Source organism: Drosophila mauritiana, chromosome 2L (genome assembly GCF_004382145.1).
Source record: "Drosophila mauritiana strain mau12 chromosome 2L, ASM438214v1, whole genome shotgun sequence".
In the NCBI taxonomy this organism is placed as follows: domain Eukaryota; kingdom Metazoa; phylum Arthropoda; class Insecta; order Diptera; family Drosophilidae; genus Drosophila; species Drosophila mauritiana.
The window spans coordinates 17,587,135-17,611,446 of NC_046667.1; the positions used below are offsets into that span (position 1 = coordinate 17,587,135).

The 24,312-nt window shown below is 42.4% G+C and overlaps 2 protein-coding genes across 2 annotated transcripts in view; both read left to right on the top strand.

Annotated features, from left to right (window-relative positions):
• LOC117139667 (insulin-like growth factor-binding protein complex acid labile subunit) overlaps nucleotides 1–13,897 on the top strand; it is a 48,995-nt gene extending 35,098 nt beyond the window's left edge. The window contains exons 4-15 of the mRNA XM_033302143.1: nucleotides 4,139–4,271; nucleotides 5,946–6,146; nucleotides 7,377–7,504; nucleotides 8,219–8,362; nucleotides 8,437–8,541; nucleotides 8,611–8,737; nucleotides 8,842–9,038; nucleotides 9,144–9,299; nucleotides 10,359–10,505; nucleotides 10,649–10,811; nucleotides 11,281–11,412; nucleotides 12,447–13,897. Coding sequence (XP_033158034.1) covers nucleotides 4,139–4,271; nucleotides 5,946–6,146; nucleotides 7,377–7,504; nucleotides 8,219–8,362; nucleotides 8,437–8,541; nucleotides 8,611–8,737; nucleotides 8,842–9,038; nucleotides 9,144–9,299; nucleotides 10,359–10,505; nucleotides 10,649–10,811; nucleotides 11,281–11,412; nucleotides 12,447–13,039 — 2,226 coding nt within the window. The 3' untranslated portion in view covers nucleotides 13,040–13,897. The remainder of the gene's footprint in view (nucleotides 1–4,138; nucleotides 4,272–5,945; nucleotides 6,147–7,376; nucleotides 7,505–8,218; nucleotides 8,363–8,436; nucleotides 8,542–8,610; nucleotides 8,738–8,841; nucleotides 9,039–9,143; nucleotides 9,300–10,358; nucleotides 10,506–10,648; nucleotides 10,812–11,280; nucleotides 11,413–12,446) is intronic.
• Nucleotides 13,898–21,940: 8,043 nt separating this feature from the next.
• Nucleotides 21,941–24,076, top strand: LOC117150269 (phosrestin-2). Its single transcript, XM_033317075.1, has 4 exons — nucleotides 21,941–22,169; nucleotides 22,578–23,385; nucleotides 23,630–23,759; nucleotides 23,820–24,076. Exons 1-4 carry the CDS (start codon nucleotides 22,061–22,063, stop codon nucleotides 23,865–23,867), a joined length of 1,095 nt encoding a protein of 364 aa, XP_033172966.1. The 5' UTR covers nucleotides 21,941–22,060; the 3' UTR covers nucleotides 23,868–24,076.
• Nucleotides 24,077–24,312: the final 236 nt, after the last annotated feature.

Consider the following 24,312-nt stretch of genomic DNA (forward strand, 5'->3'; position numbering starts at 1 on the left):
GTGTGTGAGGTGGTGCTCTCTCTCATTCCCAATCCAATAACGCCCAGATACAGATGTATCCCAGTGTATCCATAAACGGCAATTTGGTTTTCCCATGTAAATCCCCTAGAAGGTCACCAAGCGGTCGACGTGGCTTAAAGCTCTTCAGCGGTTTTCTGGGCTTAGCTTTATGGGCGGGCGGCATGCGATGTGCTTGGCCAACGAACAGCACGTGGCCAATTCCGAATCCAGGTCCAGGTCCTCTTCCTGATCCTGATCCCTCTCCAAGGACATGGCACACTCCTCGCTCTCATGCACCGCACGTCCTGCAACTAATCGCTCAAGTCCTTCATGCCCTCGGCAGGCAGGCAGCCAGGAACACTTTCGTGACCATGCAGCATCGTGTCTATCATCGTGGCGGAGCTGCTCCTCCGTGGCCTGGTACACTGCGCAGAAATATGAATCTACAATTTGATTTAAATGATAGAGACTCGGATTTAAGGCTATGCTAGCCTTAAAGTATACAATAATAGGTATAGGAATCTAATATTTTATGGTTTTATTTTAAAGTTCGCTTTTTGGTTGAACAATTTTGCTAAGTGTATTCCGGCTGGACATAATCACGCATAGCCATCGCCACTTTGCTCAATCCCGGCAGCTTACTTGGTAGTCGCGAACCTCGAATTTGCGGCTGGAAATTGATAACAAACATTGTTCCATTCGCCACACGTAAGGATTCCAAATGGCTTAATTTGCCGAGCAAAACGAAAGTGCTAGATATTCAAGTGGTGTACTTTAAGGATTAACTGAGCTTGAAATATTCTTTTAACCCTTGCCTTGAGCCCATTTTCTGTGAAGTGAAATAAATATCCAAAGTATGGCAACAAATGACAGCCATATGAGACTGCAAATGAATACCATTTTTTAAATAAAATTTCGGCAAATCAACAGTTTTTGCTTAGTAAATCACCCAGCATTTCCACGCAGTCCTGCGAAAATAATAGCCATAATTTAAATCCGCCGCCTATAAAAAAGAATAAAAAAACGTATAAGAGCCATAAATTAAATGTCAGTGCGAAATATCAGAAACTGATGCATGAAATACACGCGGGCTTTAAACAATACAACGCGGGCTCAACAAAAGGTTCGACCAAAAAACACAATAATAAAAAACAAATCTTCGGTCGGAAATATATATTATATTGTAATATAATTTCTCGAGCGTAAATCTAATTTATCAATTTATGTGAGCGGGAAGTAAAAAAAAAACTTTTGGCAAGGCCAGCCGACAAAAAACCCCGCCAAACGGAGTCCGAAATTTATTTTGTTTGTGGCTGTGACCTGCGATTTTTGGCCTTCATTGCCAGCTCGACGGTCCTGTTCGTGTATACATGTATTTGCAGGAAACGTGTCCGGGTCCTTGCAGTAATTGGCAATAAATGTGTTCATGAATTTTAATGCTGCCCTCGTCGGTCAGCGAAAGGCGCAAATCGGCCACGCCCGCCATCGGGCATAATTCATAATGTTATGCCAGATGCTTATTTTTTGGTTTCGTTTCATGGGGACCTTAGCCTCTTTTCGGGAATTTAACGTAATTTGATTTCGCTCCCTTGGCAAGAATTGAGATTTATTTGGTTTTGAACTGAACCGGCTTTTTGGCTCATCCCCGCCCTCATTTGAGTAAATTTAATACCATTCAGATGGCCGGCAAATGAGAGTTTATTGTGTGTGTAATTTGAGAGAAAGGAATGCTCCAACCACTTCCGTTTTGGCTTAGGCTCAGTGTTTCTGTGCTGAGCTGCCTTTGATTTATCATATTCAATTACAAAAGTAGCGAACGTATTAAATGCCACATCCGGCGCTGTTCCAAGAGGCGTATGAGTAATTTTCTGCCCAGCCCTTTTCCCAATTTATCCATCTTTGCCTGTTCTTCCAGCCTTCTGTTTGTCCTCCGAAGTGGGCAGCGAGCCAAACAAATTTGCCAATGTTTAAATAGCAAACGGTTTCCCTGCTGAAAGCCGATATCAACATCTACTCAGGATTCCGCCTCCACCTCCGCCAAACACAACTTTTCGCCACTCGACCACTTCGCGTGCGCCATCTGCAGTCGGCGCAAAGTTGGCCAAAAGTCCTAGTGGAGCGTGTAGGACGTCAGCTGCTTTTAGGGTATTTGTTGCTCTGCCTCCCAGTTTGTGGGCCAACTAGTCAGACAGATGCTGATTTCTGGGCCATCCATCTTCAACCGAATCCGGTTCGCCGAGAACAGAGTGATTAAGTTTTGGTTTTTGGCTGTGGGGAACTTTTCCCTGCATTTAATTTTAACTTCTGCTAATGCTTTGGATTATGGTTTTCAAAGTATGCTGCTGGTTTCCTAGTAGGTTTTAAAATCATGTAATATATTTAAAATAATGTGTATTCCAGTTAACAACTTGAATCCTTCTCAGTCTATCGCTCAGCAATCTTTATGGACTAGGAGGCCATAGAACACAAAAATGCGATTACATTTTTATTTGTGATCCCTAAATCCACAACATTATTTCCCAGGTGTGACACCCAATTTGAATTTAAATTTCCGCCTTGAGGAACTCGCATGCAAAAAGAATTTATATTCGGCTAGGGCGCCACTTGCACTGCGTATTTCACGAAACTTCTACATTTTTGAATGCATTTTTGGGAACTTTATTGTGAGTAACGTGGCATGTTAAATTGGGTGTGAGTGTGCGAATAAAGAGCGCAGAGTGTGCTCCTTTGGTACATTTCGCCGACTTGAGTTCAAAAAACTGTCCTGACGCCAAAGTTGCGGCGGAGGCTGTCGCAATTTTTCACTTTTACCGCACCAACTTTGCGGGAATATTACTCAGCCGGGCCCAGAGGCAATATCCTGACAACAAATCCGGCAAGCACAATGCATAAGGTGCCTACTATGAGCCGGCAACTGTCAAGTTGCCGGCTGCCAGACAACTCTTTCTTTGCTTTCCTCCATCGCAGCCCGCATCCGGCAGAAGCGATCCAGGCAAATATGTAAAATGAAAAGTATGCTGCGCATAAATCCTTGTGCTTTCGCGTGTCCCAGGCAAACGTCTGCAAGAAAAGCCGACGCGTCCAAGCCAAAAATTCCCTGAGCTGAAATTTAATTTTCCAATGCATTCACCAGTCGTGGCCTTTAAGCAAATTGGAAATGGTTTACACGGCACACAGAAAGAAAATTATCTCTTCTTATTATATAACCTCTACAATATGAACTTACAATATATGGAGTAACCTAAACAACTCTTAGCTGCTTAAAATTCAGTTCAATTTTTTAATATTATTTTAACAATAAAAATCGAAATGCTCGAAGAAAAAATTCGTCTCCGCATTTGTTTCTGTGCAGTTTCTCGACGCATTTCCCGCTGTAATCTTTGATTTTCAGTTTGTTTTTTCTGTTGTTTTGCAACCACAATGTGCTGCGGCTAATTTATGCAGCACGTTGGACGGTTAGACTGCATCGGGACCACAGGACCAGCGCCACAGTTTATCGCTGGCCACGGCGCGCTTGTGTCCTAGTGTCCTGCTGCTGGCGACCACAAATCACCGAGGTCAACACGGCGTATACGCAACGCACACACCCCAACCAAACACACACACGCACACACCGAGCCAAACAAAACGAAAGTATGTAACAAAACCACTGAACTTAAAACAAAAAAATATAGTATAGTGCAAAAACAACTGGCGGAGCAGCTGAAACCATGTCAACATGTGACACCACGTTGATTTCAATTTGAATGGGTCTGCGGTGGCTGTTAGGTGGAGTATGTGGCTGCGTGGTTTTATATATAGATTAGCAGCTGCGGCAATTGAAAGCAGAGAGGGCAGAGGTGAAACCGTAAACTAGTTCAGCAAGTCGTTCAATCATCGAGCAATGTAATTGGATTAGGGATAATTAGAGAAATGTTTTAGGATTTAGGATTTGTTCGGGCTTAATCGAAGGTTTAAAAGTTTCTGAAAAAAAGGAAAACCTCCAGGGAGTGTTATAGCGCTTTAATATTTAAATCCCAACTCGATTAAAATGTTTCTGAACTTTCTACCCTTTAGCATAAGAAAGCCACCACTAATTGCATTCACTAACCAGAGACTGAGATACTGAACTAAATCCTTTTAATTTTGTCCGTGACAGATGCTCTTCAAGTGGCTCCTGTTCAGCCTGTGCATAATGCCGGCCATGTTCAGTAATACGAGGAGGAAATGCCCCACTGAATGCCAATGCAGCATGGACGACTTGGATCGTTATCAGGCCATCTGCACAAAAGGTAAGTGGCGCAATAAATGCAAAAGGCGGAACCGATACGGGTGTGGGAAAGGCGGAAAAACCCCACTTAATGCTCGGAAATTATGCAAGAAGGAAGGGAGCAAGGTTTTCTTGAGTACCGATAAGGTGTTCTCCGCTGGATACTATCATAATTACACATCCAGCAGCGATGCGAAAATTCCCTGCTCACACGCAATCTACGGATATGGGGGATTCCCCCGGACATTACTTTTAAAGCTCGCCATTTATTTCCCTTAAATGTCTGACAATTTCAATTTGTTCAACTGTCATTTGCCGTCGTCGCTGTGGCTGGGGAATTTTTTACTTCGATTTCCCCCACTAGCTCATCTGCTGCTCTGCTTTTCGCCCCCCAAAAATCTATAATTTCAATTTAACGCTTGTTTGGACAGCACTCACATATAGTAAGTCCTCGAATTGCTTTGAATGCGATGCTTCTGTCGTTTTAATTTCATTTCAAAACTGTTGGGCTTTTAATAATTGCACTGGCTTAGATCTGGCACCAGAAATGGAATTGAGAAAACGACATTTGTATTTAATCGTGTTGAAATAAAGCCATGGAAAAAAGCTTTGAATTGTTTGCATAAATCCAGGAAACTGTGAAGTCCTCGAATCTTTAACTAAAATTTGCCAGCTTAAAATTGTAAGTACTTAAATTGAAGCCAAGGTACATGGCTAGCATCGCTTAAATATGGTTTTTCATAAGTTGTTATTCTGTTAGGATTAAAAAAGAAAGGGCTAACATAAAAATTGGTAAAACGTTTTAAGTGCCTGCTACAAAAACCTCGATAATAAATTCGACTAATTTTCTCTAAGCTGCAATTTGTTAGAATTTCCGCGGCTAAGCTAATGAGCAACCCTTATCTCTTATCCCAACAAAAAGCTCGCGAAAAAATGTGGAAAAATAAAAACAGAATGAGGACAACAAAATAAAACTGGGTGCGCGCGTTAAAATATGTTACAATCAGTGTTAATGCTCAGCATTTTTATGAAAATTCCCGCAGCGTGCTCAGCCAACATAAAACCGCTGCAGCAACAAGAACCCAACCCTCAACCCCCGACCCCGTCGAATCCGAATACAATGAGGGCATTATAGTGCAACTTCGCCCCTTAGACATTCACATGCCCATAGAGCACGGCCATGGAAAATGCAAAATGCATAAAGCCCAGATCCGAAGCCCCACCGAAAAACACAATGAAACTGAGCGAAGAGTAAAAATTGTGCTGCATACAAATGCGATGTTAATGGCGACTGGTATCCGTTTGCCCAGTTGTATAGCACTCGCAGTTACTCGGCAAATTCTAAATAGATGACCGACATTGTTGGCATACAAAAATACAAGGTGGACTCCCCTGGGTATGCAATTAATGATCTTGTTGGCCAGGACAAGTACATTGAAGAGATTAAAGATAATCCCATAAAAAGTGATTCATATTTTCAGAAAATAGTTAGAGGACCTAACGGGAAAATCTATAGGCAAACTTAATTAATTTAATATAAATATTTCTCAGTCTTAAACGGAAAGGCCGAGCACAGATCTCACTGCAAAGTCCGCCTAACTACCGTGGGCTGCATAAAATTAGTTCAAGTATCCTTGACATAACCACTCGACCTCAACTACTCTTAACTGTTGTGGTTTTATTGTTTATTTTACAGGAGGCCTGAATTCACTGCTGTCGCCAAATGAGTTGGACGTCGATGTTAAAGTTATTATCATCCGTGGACCCCGGAATTCCATTACAATCGGTCCAGCGCTGCGGCAGTTCATGAAACTGGAGATACTCCGCATCACCGACTCCAATCTGCCGGCAATAGGCGCGGAGTCGTTTTGGGGCCTCAAATATCTGCGGATATTAGGTGAGTAATCAATGCCTTTACGATCGCCGAGGCTCTTAAATTCAGCCTGAACATATAATTCCAAAAGGGGCAGCGATTTCAATTTAAGCAGCTGCGCGCTCTTAAAACCCCACTCGCTGATATGCAAATAATACGAAGCAATCGGAAGAAAAAGGAGCGGGTGGCATCACAGCGATGCGGTTGTCCTGCAGCCTCGTAAAATGCGAAACGCAAACGAAAAGGCAAATAAAGGAGCGGACGCGTCGCAAAACGTTAAATGAGCAGGCCGTGAGAGGACAGCGCAGGATAACGCTGATTTTAAACAATTTTTAAGTTGGGTCTCTCAAATTTATCATCAGTTTTCATGTTTAATTCAAAAGGTTAAAGAGTTGTTTATAAAACACTCAAGTATGCCAAGTTAAAAGGACAGCTTTAACTCTGTTCCTTTTTTTTACTGATTAAAAATTCATTTTCTTTAAAATACTTAATCTGCAGATTTACGGTTAAGAATTCCTTTGTATAGAGTAATCGAGTTTGAAATGATTGTACGAAATATACATAAAAGAGTAATGAAACTTCGCTTTTGGCCTGCCAAACGCCCGTTGTCTTGTCAATAAAATTGAAATTGATGCGCCAAACAGCAGAAAGCGCCCGAAAAATAAAAGAGGATTCGACTGGCGGCGTCGGCAGAAAGCAAGTGTAAAGCCAACGAAAGCAATGCCCCGATATCGTTGGGGCTTTAAACTTGTTTATTTGTGCTTTATGTGCACCGTAGCGCCCCCTGCTGGCGGTTTACAGCCATGGTACTGCCCCCCAATTATTTACATGCTCTGATCTCATTTTTCGGCTCGGCCCCCTCAGCCATTGGTGTTTCATTCGCTTGTCAGGAGTTTCACAAGCTACAAAAACCGAGTTGCACTGCAGTTAAGGGATTTTTTCCGGTCTGCCAGCAAAGAGCAGCACGGAACAATTGGCATTTCTTTTGGCTTGGTTTTGCCTTTTCCTATTTGTATTTAAATTAATTTTAGCGTATGTTTAAGGGGGGCGTGGTCGTCTCTGGATTTTTGCTAGACAATGGGGCGTATGTGTAGTGTGTTTTGGGTTTATTTAAGCAGCGTCAAAACAAACGGAGAACAGAGTTGTTTAAATGAAAGTCGGGTTAAGGGAATTTTTTCATTCATAGTTTATCATATTGTTCTTATGCTAGAAAACTGACAATAAAATCCATGCCACCATACATTTCTGTTGCAGATCTGTCCAAGAACAATATAACCAATATCACAGAGAACAACTTTCGAGGACAGGACAACCTACTGGAATTGGAGTTATCGAAAAATAAAGTTTTACGCATGGCCAGTTCAACGTTTCGCCATTTGACGGTGAGTACACAACGAACTGTTGATTGATAGCCTTTTGTTTGCATCTGTCACATTTGTGCGGGATTGAAAATTGAATATCATTATGTTATTCATATAGTTGCTTAATTACACCCAGTAAGAACAGAGGGATTGCTCGTTCAGAGAGGAATTTTTGTGCACGTAGGAAATCCGATTTTATGAATGTGTCGTAAATTTCATGAAAAGCTCGTATAAAGCAATAGTTTGTCAGTTTCAATCTCGAAGCTGATTGCATTTGGCCTTCGTGTAATAAATTGTGTGGCATTTTTAATAGCCTTGTTGCTGCTGCAAATTTGTTGCCTACTTTTCGGGCCGAAAGAGAAGAAAGTTCTACGTGCTTGAATTTAAGTTCTCCTGGTCCACTTTTCCCAATTTTCCCGGCAGCCGGCGGAAGTGCAAGTGCACAGAAGTTAGTTTCGTTGTCTTCAATGTGCTTTCGATTTTGTTTTGCACTGCGCACTGCGCCCTGGTGACTTCCTTTACCGCCTCACTTTTCCACTTTTCCGCTTTCCCACACCGCCCTCTGCCGGGAAAAGCCAGTGCAGCGTTTGCAACTTTTTTGGCAGTTTCCGGGACCCGGTAATATTTGCCTGATTTATGAATTATTAGCCGTAGCTGCAGTGCCTGATCATAAAACATTATTAATTCAGTGCGTGCCGTAATAAACTTGGTAAATTGCTTCTTTTGCCCGAAAAGGATTTGCGTCGCCTTAATTTGGCCGACAACTCGATTGTGGAGCTCGTGCAGCGCAACTTCTTCATGCTGAGTAGACTCAAGTATCTGGACCTTAGCGGAAATCCGCTGCAGGATTTACAGCCGGATGTGTTTCGCGATGTGCCGGTGAGTTGTCTGCAAATACAAATGTTGAAGTCTTTTGTTATGGCAGCGAAACTTGATGATTTGTTTTGTCGCAGGAACTCAAAGTGCTCAAGTGTCGCAATTGCCAGCTGAAAAAAATCAATCCGCAGATGTACAATTTATTGCCGCTTTTAAGCGAATTGGATTTGGGACGCAACGAGGTTTGTCTTGGCCACATTAATTCGACCCTCGCAAAAGAGTTTTTCCAATTATTTTTCCCTCTCGCGCAGTTCAAGTTTCTCGACAAGGATGAATTCCGCGATGTGAAGCGACTGACCAAAGTTCTGCTGGATGGCAATCAATTGTCCGTGGTGGTGGACCAACTCTTTCGCATGCAGAAGAGTCTTAATCATCTGGGTGCGTCATGACATTATACTCCCTCCGCGACGGTCTTTTAAAAACTCTAAATTGCTTTCTACTTGCCTTCTTTTTCTTGGGCTCATTCGCTTGAACCACTTTAGATTTGTCGTACAATCGGTTGGCCAAAGTGCCCAATGACTCGTTTCTGCAGCTGACCAACTTGACCTTCCTGGACTTGTCCTACAACAAACTGGTTCGCCTGGAGCCGCAGTCCATTAGAAGTTTGAGCAACCTGCTGACGCTCAACATAAGTGGCAATGTGCTGATGGATCTTAGGGAGATGAGAGAAACCTTTGAGGTGAGCTTGCCTATTAAACTGTTACAGATTTAAATATTTATTTCATATACTGAAAGATTCCATGCATAAGCCATTTTTTTCACCTGTTCCAAACTATTTTTCCAGCTCATTCCCCAGCTCACCCACCTGGCGATTGCGGATATGGGTACAATGCCCGTTGGTCTACTGCATCCCTTCAAGCAACTGAGATATCTCAATATCTCCGGCAATTCCTTGAACAACACGGCATTGGAGGTCATCGATCCGTGTCGAGAACTGGAGGTAAGTCACTCACAGGAGTTGCAGGACCTGGGTAATAATTCAGCCTGGAATGCCGCACACATTTGTCCCCGAGATCTATTGTCCTGCATCGTGGACTGTTGATTCCTGCTGGCCAATTTGTAGAATATTTCATTGTAAAGCATTGAGGGGAGATTGTGCAGCCAGGTACCATCACTGGAATTGAGGGTGGTGGAAGAGATATTTGCAGTTTTCGTTAGCGTTTGCCGTTTCTGTTTATACATTTCTGACAACGGGCCAAAGCCGTGGCTTTATTCCGTTTTCCAGCCAGGAGGATTCATGACCCATCCGTCTGTGTGTCACCCTGGTTTTTGTACGTGCCCCATGTCAGTCAGCCCCACTTCTCTAGCTCCTTTTTTACACCCCAATTTATATCCAGCCAACTGGTGTCCTTGCACTCTTCTTGCGGATTGTTTTCGGTGCCGTGCTGGGGATCCATTGTTGCCTCAGTCCTGCCATCGAATTTTCTGTTATTGTTGCCGTTTTCTATGGCAAATGTATTGGGCACCAACAAGAGCTGCAGGAGCATCAACAGCCCGAGCAACAACAATCATTTTATAGCCATTAAGCCTTTCATTTTAATTGAATTTAATTGTGTATACACTTCACTCAAGCCATTTGGGTACTGTTATTGTGGCTGGCCCAAAAATTACCAAATTGTTTTGCTTGATTCTCTGAATCTTTTACACACGAAAAAATAATTGCCTCTTGCTGTGTGGACTAATTTACATATTAACAGGGATTTATTAAGGCATTACAGATGTCAATTTTTTAAGTTCCGAATAGTTATTAATTCCGAATAGTTATAATTAATAATTTTATTTAATGCATTACAATTGCTATTCAAAATTAAACTAAGCTCAGAACTTATATTTCTGAGTGTTGCCATACGTGTTCCTTAGCTAATTGTCATTTAAACAGAAGAGTTTTCCAATAAAAATTAAACTTTTGTTTACCAACCATTCCCTTCTGTCCGTCCACTTGAAATGCACTTTTAATTGAACTTTTCTGGCCATTTTCCCGGCCCATGTTCGCCAACAGTTTTTGGACTTATCTCGGAATCAATTACACGGCATCAGCGAGGACACGGCCCTCAGGATCCAAGGCATACGCAACGTGCGACTCGACAACAATCCTTTGATATGCGACGAGTGTCACATGGGGAAATTGATAAATGTCGTGCGACAAGTAAGTGGAAATGCAGTTGCAAACAAAATGAACGCCATCGGCAGGGAAAATTCAATTTCAATTAGTTTTCGAAGTCGTTGCTGATTGATGACGCCTTACAACACGACCATGAGTTGATTCACTTTCGTTTTCCGTCCTTGCAGCTGCAGTGGAAATGGGATACCTATCCCATTTGCTTTCTGCCGAAGAGTCTTCGAGGTGCAGAAATAAATAATTTGGATATCAACGGGCTGCACACGTGCTTAACTTTCATCACCGACGAGGAGCAAAATGCCGCCAGCACATCATATAACTTTCTTGAGCACGGTAAGGACATAATGCAGTATCAAATTAATTTGGAGCAAGTACTTGACTGAAACACTTTGTAAAAGCATCTGAAAGTGAATATGCAAATTATTGAGTTAGTCTTTTCATACTGATTATTTATACCCGTTTCTTGTAAATTATTACTATAATTATTATACTATATTATTAAAAGCACATACTATTTTTGATCAGAATCACTAGCCGAATGCATTTATATTGTTTTATATCCATTTTTAAGAAAGTTAAAATCAATTCAACTACCTACCGCTAGGTGGAGCTTTTGTTCACACTCTGAAACAGTCGATTTGCATATCGCCATCTGCCCAGCAGGGAGTGCGAGTAGCAGGTATCTGATAGCCGACTACAGCGTTCTCTCTTGTTTTATCTTACATTTAATACAATTAAAAAGAGTATTCAAAATGCAAACGCAGTTACGTTAACATTTAAGTCTCTGTTAATTAACCGACAGGTGGTCTCAATACTCTGGCCATTCTGGGTGGCATCATCTTTGTGCTAATTGCCGTCATTATACTGTCCTTGGTTGCCTGCTTTTCGAAAAACCGGGCTCGCTACTACACGAGGGAGGACCACCTGAATGGCAGTAAGTACAGATTAGTACCTGAATTTAAATTTAATTGCAGTCCGGGGGATGAGGTGTCTTAAGCCCCGAACTACGGGAAAATTGCCAAGTGCAGGCGCAGAAGTAAAAATGGGAAAAACGACATCCGGAAATTTATGTGCCGGATACTGGCACGCGCATGATTCACCAAATTAAAAATAAAGAAAAAAGTCGCCGCACTTAATTAATTACAAGAACGTGCTTCATTATGCCGAGCCCGTAGCTCCCCACTCCCAGCGTAATTGGGGAATAAATAAATTTCACACTGACCAAGTTCCGCCGGCGCTAATGTTTGTGCTCACCTGAAGTTGTCCTTGGGGCATCCGCCATTCAGCAGAACGTACTCGAGGGAAACCTTACCGAAAGAAAAAGGGGCAAAGGGACCAGAGGGTCGGCAAAAAGAAAACAAAGCCAAACTTCTGAATTTACGCAATTGTAGCATTTCTGCACAAACAATAAAATGGCTTTAGAGCCTGTCGCCCTGCCACAACGAAAACTTTTGGCCGCACACAAAAATTCGATTCCCACGATAAACGGGCAGGGAAAACAGGGCAAAAAAACAGAAAAATTTCAGCTGACAGCAGGCAAAAACTGTTAGCACTACCCACACTTCCCACGGAGTTCTTAGAATTCAGAAAAATGTGCAAAACTATGACCCCGCCGAAGCCTTTCGCTGCCCCAGTTTGCACACAGGCACTCTAAAAAAATATTATTGAAATGAAGGAAAAAGATAGACGTGAAAACTATTGAAACAGCTGGTCTCGAGAGTTATTTCAAAATTGTGAATAGAAGCTTCGTTGCCTAAAGTATAATATTACAAACAAAAGGTTAAATTAAAAATAAATAATTTAATGGAATTCCCGAAATATTTACCTTATAGATCTTAAGTAAATTAGAATATTGTTAACTATGTAAGTACCAATTTCGATTTTTGAAGTGCATCTGGATGGAAACCGACATTCCATAGCTGGCTCTCATTTGTTTCTCATTTCGTTCTTTTTATTTTCCTTCCACAGGCGAGAGCAAGTGCCTGGAAAAAAATCTGGAGGCGACCACGATTACAACGCTGGGTAATGGCAGCTCGCCCACCACGACGACCACGCTGACCCTGGCCACCTCCCCGGCGGCACCAAATGGTCCAAAGACGAATGGACAGGGCCTGAGCCTGAGTCCTGCCAACGGCAGCACGCCCGTTCACGGAATATCCGAGGACAAGGGCAAAGAAATCAACTTCACCTTTCCCGTGGACGATCGCGTCTGCACCATTGACGAGCTGATGCCACCACCACCGCCGCCTCCGCAGCAGCATCCGCATCCCAATATGGGCAGCCTGATGTACAGTGTGTCGCACTCGCCGAGCTCGGCTACAACCCTGGCAGCTGTGGCAGCGGCGGCGACTGTTATTCCGCCAGGAGCCCCCTCTCACTCGCCCATGCCCACGCCCACACCCACTCCCGCCGAGGATGTGGTCGTGGTCCTGCCCCCACCACCGCTACCACCGCAACAGCACCACCACCAGATGGACGGCAGCTTGGCCAGCCTGCGGGAGGTGCAGCAGCAGCTGGTCCATCTGAGCAGCACGCTGGAGCCGCTGGTCAGCGTTAACTGACCCAGGGGCCCATCGGGAGCCAACGCGTCCTCATCAGCTACGAAGTTTGCCCAGCAAACAGTTTGCACGACACCGACGTAAGCCGCCGGAGAGTTGGACTTGCAATGTGCAACGGGACGACGGGGCGTATAATTAATGGCCATGCGGGGTCGCATTGAAGTGCAGTAATTAGGATTTGAGTTCGCAATTAAGTTCATTAATCACTCCAGGCGATCATCATCAAATTTGGCCTTTTCCCGAAGGAATACGCCATTATTCCATACTGCCATTTTCACAATTAACGAACTTTACCAGTGTTTCAATAAGATACTTGTAACTTAATTTTAATGTTTTTTATATGCGCATCTGTATATAAAATTGGTCTAAATTTAGGTAAAGTATAACGACACACACGATTCATTTCGACACATTTCAAATGTGATAAAACCGAGCGTATTCTGTAAATAAGTATTAAGGCAAGCGAACCATAACAACTAAGGTGTAAAATGTGTAAGCGAAAAAAGACGAACTTGTATATTTGGCCAATGCGATTCAAAATTGAGCAGCCGCTGTTTGAGAATTTAAAAGTAAACATTAATATAGCACGTAGTTAGTGGCATAGATTTCCAAGACACATACAAAACCTATATAGAACTAGCGTGTAAGGCATGTCAAAGTATATTGTTCAAACCCAAAAGCAGCAGAAGTCGGCAATCATTTGAATGAAACCCAACTAGAAGCCCAAACGATTTTCGGTTCTCCCCTCGAATCAATAACAGAACTTGGCATTTTCACGTATCCTTAAGTCGGAAAATTGTATTTATTTTACACAGCAATAACCGTAATCCATAATAAAGTGTGACTGTTTATGAAACCAAAGGAGGAGATACGTGTCGTTCTTGAACCAAAAATGGAATCCGCAAAAATGGTAAGGTCTTCTTGCGAGCAATTTATTTAATAAAAATTCACATTTACTGCACTGCACACTTGCATCATTTGCGGTTTTCCGTTCTTGGCCCTGCGCCACCCCATCTATCTTATCCCATTGTGTGGCATCTGAAATTATGTTGGTAACATGTCGCCGAGCATGTGCTGGCTTTTCCGTCCCCACCCAACCCCACCCTTTCCCATTTTCCGCCCCTCCATTTTCCGCCGAGGCGGAGCAGCGCTTCCTAAGCGACCGCAAGGACGACACCAGGCTAAAACCAAACTCAACGCAAATGAAAATTGCTTCCGTTTCCGCGGTGGCTAGGATACGGCACTCGGATTGCTATTGTTGCTGATTGCATTGTGAACAAGCTGCCGCTGCATCAGTGCGCTCTGATTTAGCCGAAGGGGGCACGTTGGGACTGTAGATCCTTTTAAAAGTAATTGAAGTGGCAGTAAAATCGATTAATTTAGTCCAATTTTTGGCATAACAAGTATGCATTTGGTAAATTCAGTCAGTGAAATAGAGTCTTGGCTTGGACTTTAAAATATGGAATGGCAAAAAGAGCATGACTAAAAATCCGATTTTTACTTTTGTTGCAAGATACTTTGGTAGATTAAATCGTAAAGGTTATCATACCCAAAAATGTTAAATTGCAGAACCCATTGACTCTATAATTATGATATTGAGCTTTAATCCAAAAGTATACAGTTTTAAGAAATATTTCTTGTTTACAGCGTATCTAGATGTTTATATTTGAAGTTATACATTAAGAAACTTGGTCTTGGCTATATTCAATTTAGGATTTCTTTAATAAACTCTTTACACAGTGTGTGGCATATCCAATGTGCTCAGCCATGATGCAAACTGAGCTTATTGATCGCAAACCACACGATGCATTATGCGGCGCTGTGAAAAATTGCTTACCATTTGTTTGCCGATTCATATATCTTAGAGACAATGTCCTGGCCGAGTCCGTTTCCATATATTGGCCGGGAAAACATTTGAATTTATGCATGGGGCTTGTAAAAGCCCCTCCATTCCACAGGCAACCGGAGTTTCCACTCGGAAGGGCGACTGGAGCATTGAAAATGCATTTCAAATTGCACAGCAGTCGAGTGGCCAGGCGCATGCAAATTGAGCAGTGCGGTTGCAGCTCTCGAGATTGCACATCAATATTGCTACACTTGACACATTGGCAAGGGATGGAGAAGGAGGCATGGAGAAGGGTCCTGTCCGGTTCTGATTAACATTTGAAGTGAACGATCCCTCCTTTGGATAGGCCATAGAAAAATCCTAAATAGCCACTGGAGATATTCGATTTGGACGGTATGAAGTTTGACCATTTTTCCATCTTTCTTAATTCGGTGCATCGGGGGCCCTTAAACCCGAAGCAGCTGGCATTGCTCATACGCAGTGTGCACTCCGGTTTGGATATAAAAACTTTTACAACCACCCACTTACAAGCAATTGGCGAAGGAAAACGGCTCCCATCTGGTCGGCAACCATCAATTGATTTCCTACTTTAATGCACAGAAGCCCAGACTTCGACTTCCTCAGCTTTGTTCCCCGCTGCTGGAGGGGATATAAAATTTGTTCCGGCTCCTTGCTTTTTTATTACTTTTTCGTATGCCAGTGTGCAACAGTTGCGGTTCGATGTGTAAATTTAATCAGTCAGCTTACTCAACTTTGGTGCAGTGCAGCAAGGAGGAGCGGAACCTTTGGATCCTTGGATCCTGCGCCTCTGTCTCAACCGGCTCCTTTTCGCCTGCCTTTCGCTTTATTGGTTTACTTAGCTTGAGTGCGGAAAAATGTCGGAATTAAATTAAATTTCAGCCAGGTTTACCAGCTTTCTTTAGCTGATAAGATGATCAGCGTGCCAAAATAATTGGTGCTTCTACTCCAATATAATCAGATTTAGATTTCTAAGGCGTTATAACTTTTAATTAAAAAATATAAATTATCTTTTCAATTAATCCGTTTAAACTACTTGTTTGTCGTTTGCCTCTGAAGCTCATCAATCATTATTTCGTCCAGCTATTAAACTTTCGCCTCTCAGTCATGACAAATCGTTTGAACGCATTGACAGGCAATGTCTTCAGTTCGAGCAATGTCAAGGCACGCATTTGTCAGTACTAATTGCTTTTCAAAGCATTTGCAAAAGTTTCAAAGCAAAAACCATTAGGCTTTAACCTCTGACAGCAAGGAACAAAAACGAGGAGGATGCCGCTTGCATAGAGAGCGCAAATGAACAATTTGAATTGTCCACGGGGGCTCGGCATAAAAAAGGGGAAATAGAACCGGAGGGGTGCCGAGATTTCTGCAACGCTTCGACACGTGTGACAAGCCTGCTGAGAAACGTCAGAACACGAATTTTATTATGGCAGAACTGTTGTCGCTATGCAGAGGAAATGAATGTGGCAATAGCACAACACGGATTTTCAAAAATATATTATTTTATAGAAAACAACTGGTCTTATACTTCTGTATCCCATGAAAATATTTATCAGGAATGCATATATTCATTTAATGAATTCGTTATAATACAAATTATGTAAACTTGACAGCCAATCCAAGAACCAACTCTGAATAACTTTATTATTCAAATCCATTTTCTTAAACTCTTACAAAATATTGCTTAGCAAGGATCCAAATTTTCTCGCTGTGTCTTAGCACTCCATGGAGAAGAAAAAATAAATTCAAAATCGAAAAGTCTTTTTTGTGGTAAGCCCACATGCAAAACTATGCGCAGCAAACCGAACAGAAAAAGTATGGCTGGCTATGAAATGTGATGGCCCCAGGATGTATTAGGGGGTTAAGGAATTGGGGGTTAAATGGAGGGAAGAGACGGCAACTATAGCACAACCAATTAAATCGTCTCAAGTGTTCGAAGTTCAAGCCGACTTAAATAAAAGTATTGCCAAGTCTGATGGCCATCAGTATAGATGCCAACTTTCTTAGTCAGATAAACATAAAACTTGCAAAACTCTACTTTAGTCAGATACATTTCTACAAGAACCCAAAAACGATAAGACGTCAACATTTGAATAGCTTGCAGAGGCAAAACAGTTTGTTTGCCGAATGGCCAACAATATATTTTCACTGGCAACGCGGCCAAAAGCGGTCCCTTGGGTGTTATTATAAAGTTTTTCAAATTCATAAATTTTTGTGGTGCAGATGAAATAATTTAAATGCCACACGTATAGCCAGGGCGCTCCTTAAGCTTTCTGCTAATTTGAGGGCTTTTGGTAAAGTTGGCTGTGTGGCAACTTTGGCCATTGGCCATAATCGTTGTGGCATAAATCCATACGCTACCTGGTAAGTGAAAGGCATAAATATCCGATATGAGGTAAATATATCAAACAACGCTGTGGCTTCCATCTTCTCCTCTGGCCTTCGGTCCTCTGGCATTTTTCACGCTTCAGGGAGAATTACCCGCTGTGCTGGCTTCTCAGATTTATGATGAGACAAAGTTGCGCGCGTGTGTGACTCCATTAAATCCCTTAATAGGATAATGTGGCTTACGGAAATAGGCAACGAAAAAAAGTATATATTCTCAAATTTATTTGACACCCGCTGACAGCCTGAAACGCAAATTTAAACCGGCCAAAGAACTTTAAAAAGAGAAGACAACATCGGAAAAGTGAGGCCATGGCGCTGTGAATTTGTTTCATTTCGCTGAATGTGATTAATGAAGTTGAGAGCTCTGCACACAGAGTAGTCACAGCAGTGCTGGCAAATCATGGTTAAATCAGCAAAAATAGTTTTTAAATACATAATGCAAGGATTAGCACATCTTAGTGGCTGCAACATAAGATTTTAGTGTTAAACGACAATTTAATCTAAAGTAATTAGTATTGCTTAAAGCTCATCATATAAATTTTAACAATAGCAATACCATGCCAAACATTGTAAAATTGAACTGTGAACATCAAAATTAAATATGAAGCTTCGATTTCACGAAAATAAATAAAAACCGGGAACACTGTTGGCTCAAAAGCAGCCAAGCAGCCAGCACACAACCACGCCACCCACTCGCACACGGAGTACAACGGCGCTGTGGCAACCCTAAACACGTGCTGGCTGCAAATATCGAGGACTACATGTTGTCGGGGCTCCATGGTACAACAATACGGATGAGCGAACTTAAGCACGCAGCTTTGTGTATTGAACATGTCATCGGCAAAATTTGTGTCAAAAACCCGACCGCAAATGCAGGACCTGGATGTTGGTGCTGAGGAGAGGGACCTGTACAGGTGCCACCATTGCAGCCAATGTTGTGTGCGGAGGCCAATGCCGTTTTCACAATATTTTCAGTTATGCTCCTACCCACCAAGCCACCCTCTATTACCCCCTTTTTGCCACGTTGCCTGACTGCTACTCTGTCGCCCCCTCCCACCGCACGCCCCTGACACGGACTTGGGCTCGGACTTGGTCTGCTGCTATATGCGCTATATGCCATAAGCTATACATCAATTTAACAAGCAAGCATGCACCTGGGAAATTAGCCGGCAATAGTGGTATTTTTCGGACAACGCCAACAGCAGAGCTTATGAAACGTACATACGGAGCGAATTGGCTAGCTGGAAAGCATATTTTCGCACTTTCCGACCACTTTCTTTGCATCCGATGCACTCGGATGTCTTACCATTGCATTTATGACGAATGATACACCTCAGGGGCTTTGCCGGCTTTGGTATTCCCAAATTGGTGCGGTTTATTTCTACTTAGAGTCTTTATTATTTGTTTAATACCTATTATTGGGCAGAAAACAAAAATACTCAAGAGGCTTGTACTTAAAATCTAGTGTCCATCGAATATCCTTATATTAATACTTCTTCTTGATAATTTCTTTATGGTATTCATTGGGTTTCTTTATATAATCATGCTTGCCGTAAAATTATAATTGCTTTTTATATTCATTTTTTATACACTTTACATGCTTTTTAAGGTGAAGTCATCTTGATATATTGATCTATTTTAATGGGTTGTTGGCCAAAACAGCACCTGTCTATCAACTTAGTTCTGACTCAATTAAATCAACTGTTGGCATTCGGCGAAGTAACTATATAAATATAAACACATCGCCGATGCAGATGTCAATGCAATCAGGGTGCGCCGTCCTGAAACCCCGCTGGCAGTGCACCTGCAATCGACTGGCGTCAACAACAACGGCTACCTGTCCGCGATCCCAGGCATCGAAATCTTCAGACTTCAGACTCCATGGTTATATCTATACATGGACATGGCGGTATATACAAAGATTCGTTCACCCACGATTAGTTGACGTTGGCGCACACACTGTTTCCGCGCCATTTGCTGTCACTTCGCCAGTTTGCACATCGTCAGACGGCGACGACATCGCTGCCAAGTCCGCTCATGCAGCACAGGACCTGTGTATTTCTCCAGTTTTTCCTACACTTTTTGTACGCCCACGCAGAGGGTGCGACATGTCCTTCCTCCGGCTAATGGTAACTGGAAATGGCAGCAACTCGCGCCAAGGCTGGGCGCCAATTCTGTTTGCTTTTACTTTTCATAAGACAACAATTTCGGCTTCGCTGCAATTTTCCGTGCTATTGGCCCTGATCGGGTTGATGAGTCGCCCACCACTCGCCGCCCAACGATATTTGGCCTAAAACTTTGTGGCTACCCGAGCGCACGTTTCAATGGCAGATGTCGGCCATGCATCAAGGTGGTGCGGGCCAAGTTGCCACCTGAAGTTGTTGGCTCACCTTCTCGTTTTAAAATGCGACACAGTGAAAAATACTTTGCTTCCCAATGGCTAGTTAAGATAATGCATGTTATCTGTAAATTGTAGTATTGCTACATTTGTTAATAGTTTTTAAATATTCCTATTCAATTGGTAGCGCAAAAGTATGCAAATATACTTTATTTCTTATGTAAAATATAGCATACTTCTTAAAAAGTAAATTGCCAGAATGAAAGCCAATTATAAATAAAAGAAAATTATATATTCTCTTAGTAAAATGTAAATGACGTTTTATAAAAATACATTTTTTTAAACATTTTTTTTACAGATGTTTAGTTTAGTTTTTAGTTAATCGTTTTTCTTTGCAGTCTGACTCTGGCCAAAAGTGTGGCTCCAGTTAGCCGTCGATTTTACCAAACGACAATTGCACTGGATTCTATGCCTGTTCTGGGCTCTTGGCCAAACTCCGCAGCTTGGTCCGTGGCAATCGCGCTGATTGTGCAATGCAATTTGGCCGACGACTTTGTCTCGCCTTGGTAAGGCAATTGAATTGCCCAAATTAGCTCTCGAGTGGACTGAAAGAGAAGAATGGTGGCAAACTGCTTCCGTGGCATTTTAAATCGCTCCTGCTTTAAGGGAAATTCGGAAATTTTAGAAGTCTGAAGGGGTATGGGTCAACACCACCCACAGCTAGCTCAATTGCGCACAAATAATAAAGTCAACCTTTTGCGGTCGTTTGCAATTTTATTGTATGGCTATAATCTGCTATATAAAGACTGGTTCAATAGACCACATATGAATTTCAGATAGTGATGGGTTTTCGAAGTATCCGTGTAATTATAATAAAGCTGAAATAGTTTTCGAATAAAATGCGTTGTACTTAAAGACGTCCTTAGAATGTCAACCATGGACTCAATAATATAATTTTCCTTGATATTTCTATGAAAACGATTTTCTTTATAAGGCAGGTGCTTCTATTTTTGATTTGCGTCTGGCCCTACAGACTGATTGAATTTAAAAGCTCTTAACGCTTTGCAAACAGAATCTTAAGAACAACTCACATATTGCCATTTTTCAGGACAACACCGTGTCCATGCCTCCCGGAAAGTTCACTTGTAATGTATTTAAATGAGAGACAAGCCCATAACCAGCGCCGTTTTCCTGCTGGCCCACACGTCGTGAGTGCAAAAGTTTTGCTATTATTAAGGGCCTCATTGTCGGTTTTGTTGGACCCTTGGCGACTGTCCGCCGGCACTTTCCCGCACTTTCCACATTTTCACACACGAAAAGGGGAGGGATGTAGTTGGTGGAAAACTCCGCCCCACTTTCCCCACTGTCCGGTCCCCAACCACACAATAAAGAACAATATATTTCACACAACTTTGTTCATATTTTTAATGTCAGGAGTATAATTATTACGTTCATTGACTTTGTTAAGTAGCCTACTTTATGCTAATGTGATTTCATAGCACAAAATGGAAATGGCAAGTGGTGAGAGGGCCAGCAGCTTTGCATAGAATATTTTTACATAATTGAATGTGCAGGTCCTTCAACTGACAGTCACTGGTGAAGTTTAAGTGCTTATGTGTCATTATATACACATAACGTCTGGATTCGTTGGAGAAAAATTGATTTAAATGCTTACGATACAACGTACTATGTTAATATTATTTTAATATAATTATAAGATTACATCCTGTTTGAAATGGGCTCCTTCACCAATTATTTAAAACATCCTGAAGGAAATAATGTCTTAAAATGTATAGTTACTGAATAGGGGTATACTTGGAATATATTAAGTACCTCGTTTTTACAACTCGTCGTTGTCTAGTCAGCATACAGCTATTATAAATGTCACAATAAAGAGCTACTTATCAGTACTTAGCCGAGGAGTGTATATGGCTCAATTAAATTAACAACAATTACGTAAATGGAAAAGAACAAAGCCCACCACGTAATGTTTGTGCTTAAATACGTCATCCTAGGCGGAAAACAACAAACCAAAATACGCATACTAAATCGATTTCTCGAGCTATTTCTGTACATTCGCCTGCCCTGCATTGCTAATACGCCGTGTTGCTCGCGCGTTATTTAATGTTTGAGCCATCGATGTCGATGTCGTGCTGCAATGTCAATATCAAAGACACTGCGCACAGCAAGGTTGCCGAAGCCGTAGTAGTTTACCGCCGTGCAATTGCTGAATTTCTGCTGTGCGGCTAATTGAATTTAGAGGGGCGACAGGTGCCACAATGCCAGGTATAAATGCCGGATTGCCAAAGAGCGCTAATTAATAGCCTAGTGGACCACGCAACGCGGCGTATCCCATCGAGAACGAGCGCGAAACGTTAAAGTCACATCTGAAGTTTAAACTATTTCCGCAGAGCTTTTGATAAACAGCTTCAAAATGGTGGTCAATTTCAAGGTGTTCAAGAAGTGTTCCCCGAACAACATGATCACGCTCTACATGAACAGGCGTGATTTTGTGGATTCCGTGACTCAGGTGGAGCCCATTGGTATGTGTCACAGACCGAAGCACTTGTGCAATGGAATTTACGAATGAGGAAATCCATTGGTACAGAAATTAAATCGGAAAGAACTTCAGTGCAACTTTAGTTCAAACTTGTTACATTGGAATTTTAAATAGCTTCCCTAAAAAGTGATATCGAATCAAAATGAAATTATAAAAACTACACTTCGAATCGGCATGTCCCAACCAGCAAATATAAACTCAGGGAGTTACCCTGGGATATTGAATTCAGCTGCCATTTATGCAACATTGCATCTGAATTCAATAGCCCAGGGACTTAAGTTAAGTCGGCTGCACTAGCAGCTAACCAGGTTTATCGGTTACGTGAGCAAGCAAAGCAAGAGGCTGGGTGCTCGTGAACAATAATCTCCAATTAATTAGCGTCCTCTTGCAGATGGAATCGTTGTGCTGGACGATGAGTACGTGCGCCAGAACCGCAAGATCTTCGTGCAGTTGGTCTGCAATTTCCGGTATGGACGCGAGGACGACGAGATGATCGGTCTGCGGTTCCAGAAGGAACTGACCCTGGTCTCGCAGCAGGTGTGCCCGCCCCAGAAGCAGGACATCCAGCTGACCAAGATGCAGGAGCGTCTGCTGAAGAAGCTCGGCTCCAATGCCTATCCCTTCGTGATGCAGATGCCACCAAGCTCGCCGGCCTCGGTGGTTCTCCAGCAGAAGGCTAGTGATGAGAGCCAGCCCTGCGGAGTCCAGTACTTCGTAAAGATCTTCACCGGGGACAGCGACTGCGATCGATCGCATCGCAGGAGCACCATCAACCTGGGCATTCGCAAGGTGCAGTACGCACCCACCAAGCAGGGCATCCAGCCCTGCACCGTCGTTCGCAAGGATTTCCTTCTGTCCCCCGGGGAGCTCGAACTGGAGGTCACCCTCGACAAGCAGCTGTACCATCACGGCGAGAAGATCTCGGTGAACATCTGCGTGCGCAACAACTCCAACAAGGTGGTCAAGAAGATCAAGGCCATGGTGCAGCAGGGCGTCGATGTGGTCCTGTTCCAGAACGGTCAGTTCCGCAACACGATCGCCTTCATGGAGACAAGCGAGGGATGTCCCCTGAACCCGGGATCCAGCCTGCAGAAGGTCATGTACCTGGTGCCCACTCTGGTGGCCAATTGCGACCGCGCGGGCATCGCCGTTGAGGGCGATATTAAGCGCAAGGACACGGCTCTGGCCTCGACCACACTGTGAGTGTAGTATAATAAAAGTATTATAGCTTAGCAGATAAAACACTAATATTATCTTCTATTAAGTGTCAACTTAAAATCATAAGTAAATTATATAGCGAACTCAATCAAATTTTAAAGTTAGGAATCTTTTTAAAAATTTGATTTTCCCGGTGACTAACAATTCTTTAGCTAAATGTATTTACAAAATTGCATAAAACACATACTAATGAGTGAAAAATTAATATTTATAATTATATTTCAGTATTGCCAGTCAGGATGCGAGGGATGCTTTTGGCATAATTGTTTCATATGCTGTGAAGGTCAAGCTTTTCTTGGGCGCCCTGGGCGGCGAGCTCTGCGCTGAGCTGCCATTTATTCTGATGCACCCGAAGGTAATAAAAGGTCTGACCAACTATTTGAAAAGTTATTGAAAGGCAATCAATTATTTGCAGCCAAGTCGCAAGGCCCAACTGGAAGCCGAGGGCTCCATTGAGGCCTAAACTGAAAGGGCTACCTCAACCAACGAAAAAAATGGCGTATTTCTACAGGTCAAACCGATTTCTGTAGATCCTAAAAAATGCTGATGTTGCTGAAATGTTCTGAACTGCAGTCGTCGTACTTTTCCTATATAGCAAATCCAATATCCATATATGTGTGTATGTGTATTATATTTATAACTCAACTAACAATTAAATATGAACAGAGTTTATGTATGTTTTTTGGAGTATTGTATTGAATTTAGCACGGCGTATTTGAAAAGGCTCCAGCATTGAAAGTTTGAATGGACACTAAATATTTAATAATGTGCTTACCAAGGCATTTCCTAGTATTTGATATCTTGCAGTGTCTGCTGATTATGTACATTGAAGTGCAATGGGGAAATCAACAGAAGCCAGTGCAATCTATTCAATTACTAATAGTGGGTCTTGCTTTTGTGGCTTAGTA

Bases quoted from the DNA above. Each gene is read 5' to 3' on its own strand.
- LOC117150269 (XM_033317075.1), top strand. From the start codon at position 22,061: ATGGTGGTCAATTTCAAGGTGTTCAAGAAGTGTTCCCCGAACAACATG. The intron at 23,386-23,629 runs GTGAGTGTAGTA...ATTATATTTCAG, and splicing joins GCTCTGGCCTCGACCACACT to TATTGCCAGTCAGGATGCGA. The intron at 23,760-23,819 runs GTAATAAAAGGT...AATTATTTGCAG, and splicing joins TTATTCTGATGCACCCGAAG to CCAAGTCGCAAGGCCCAACT.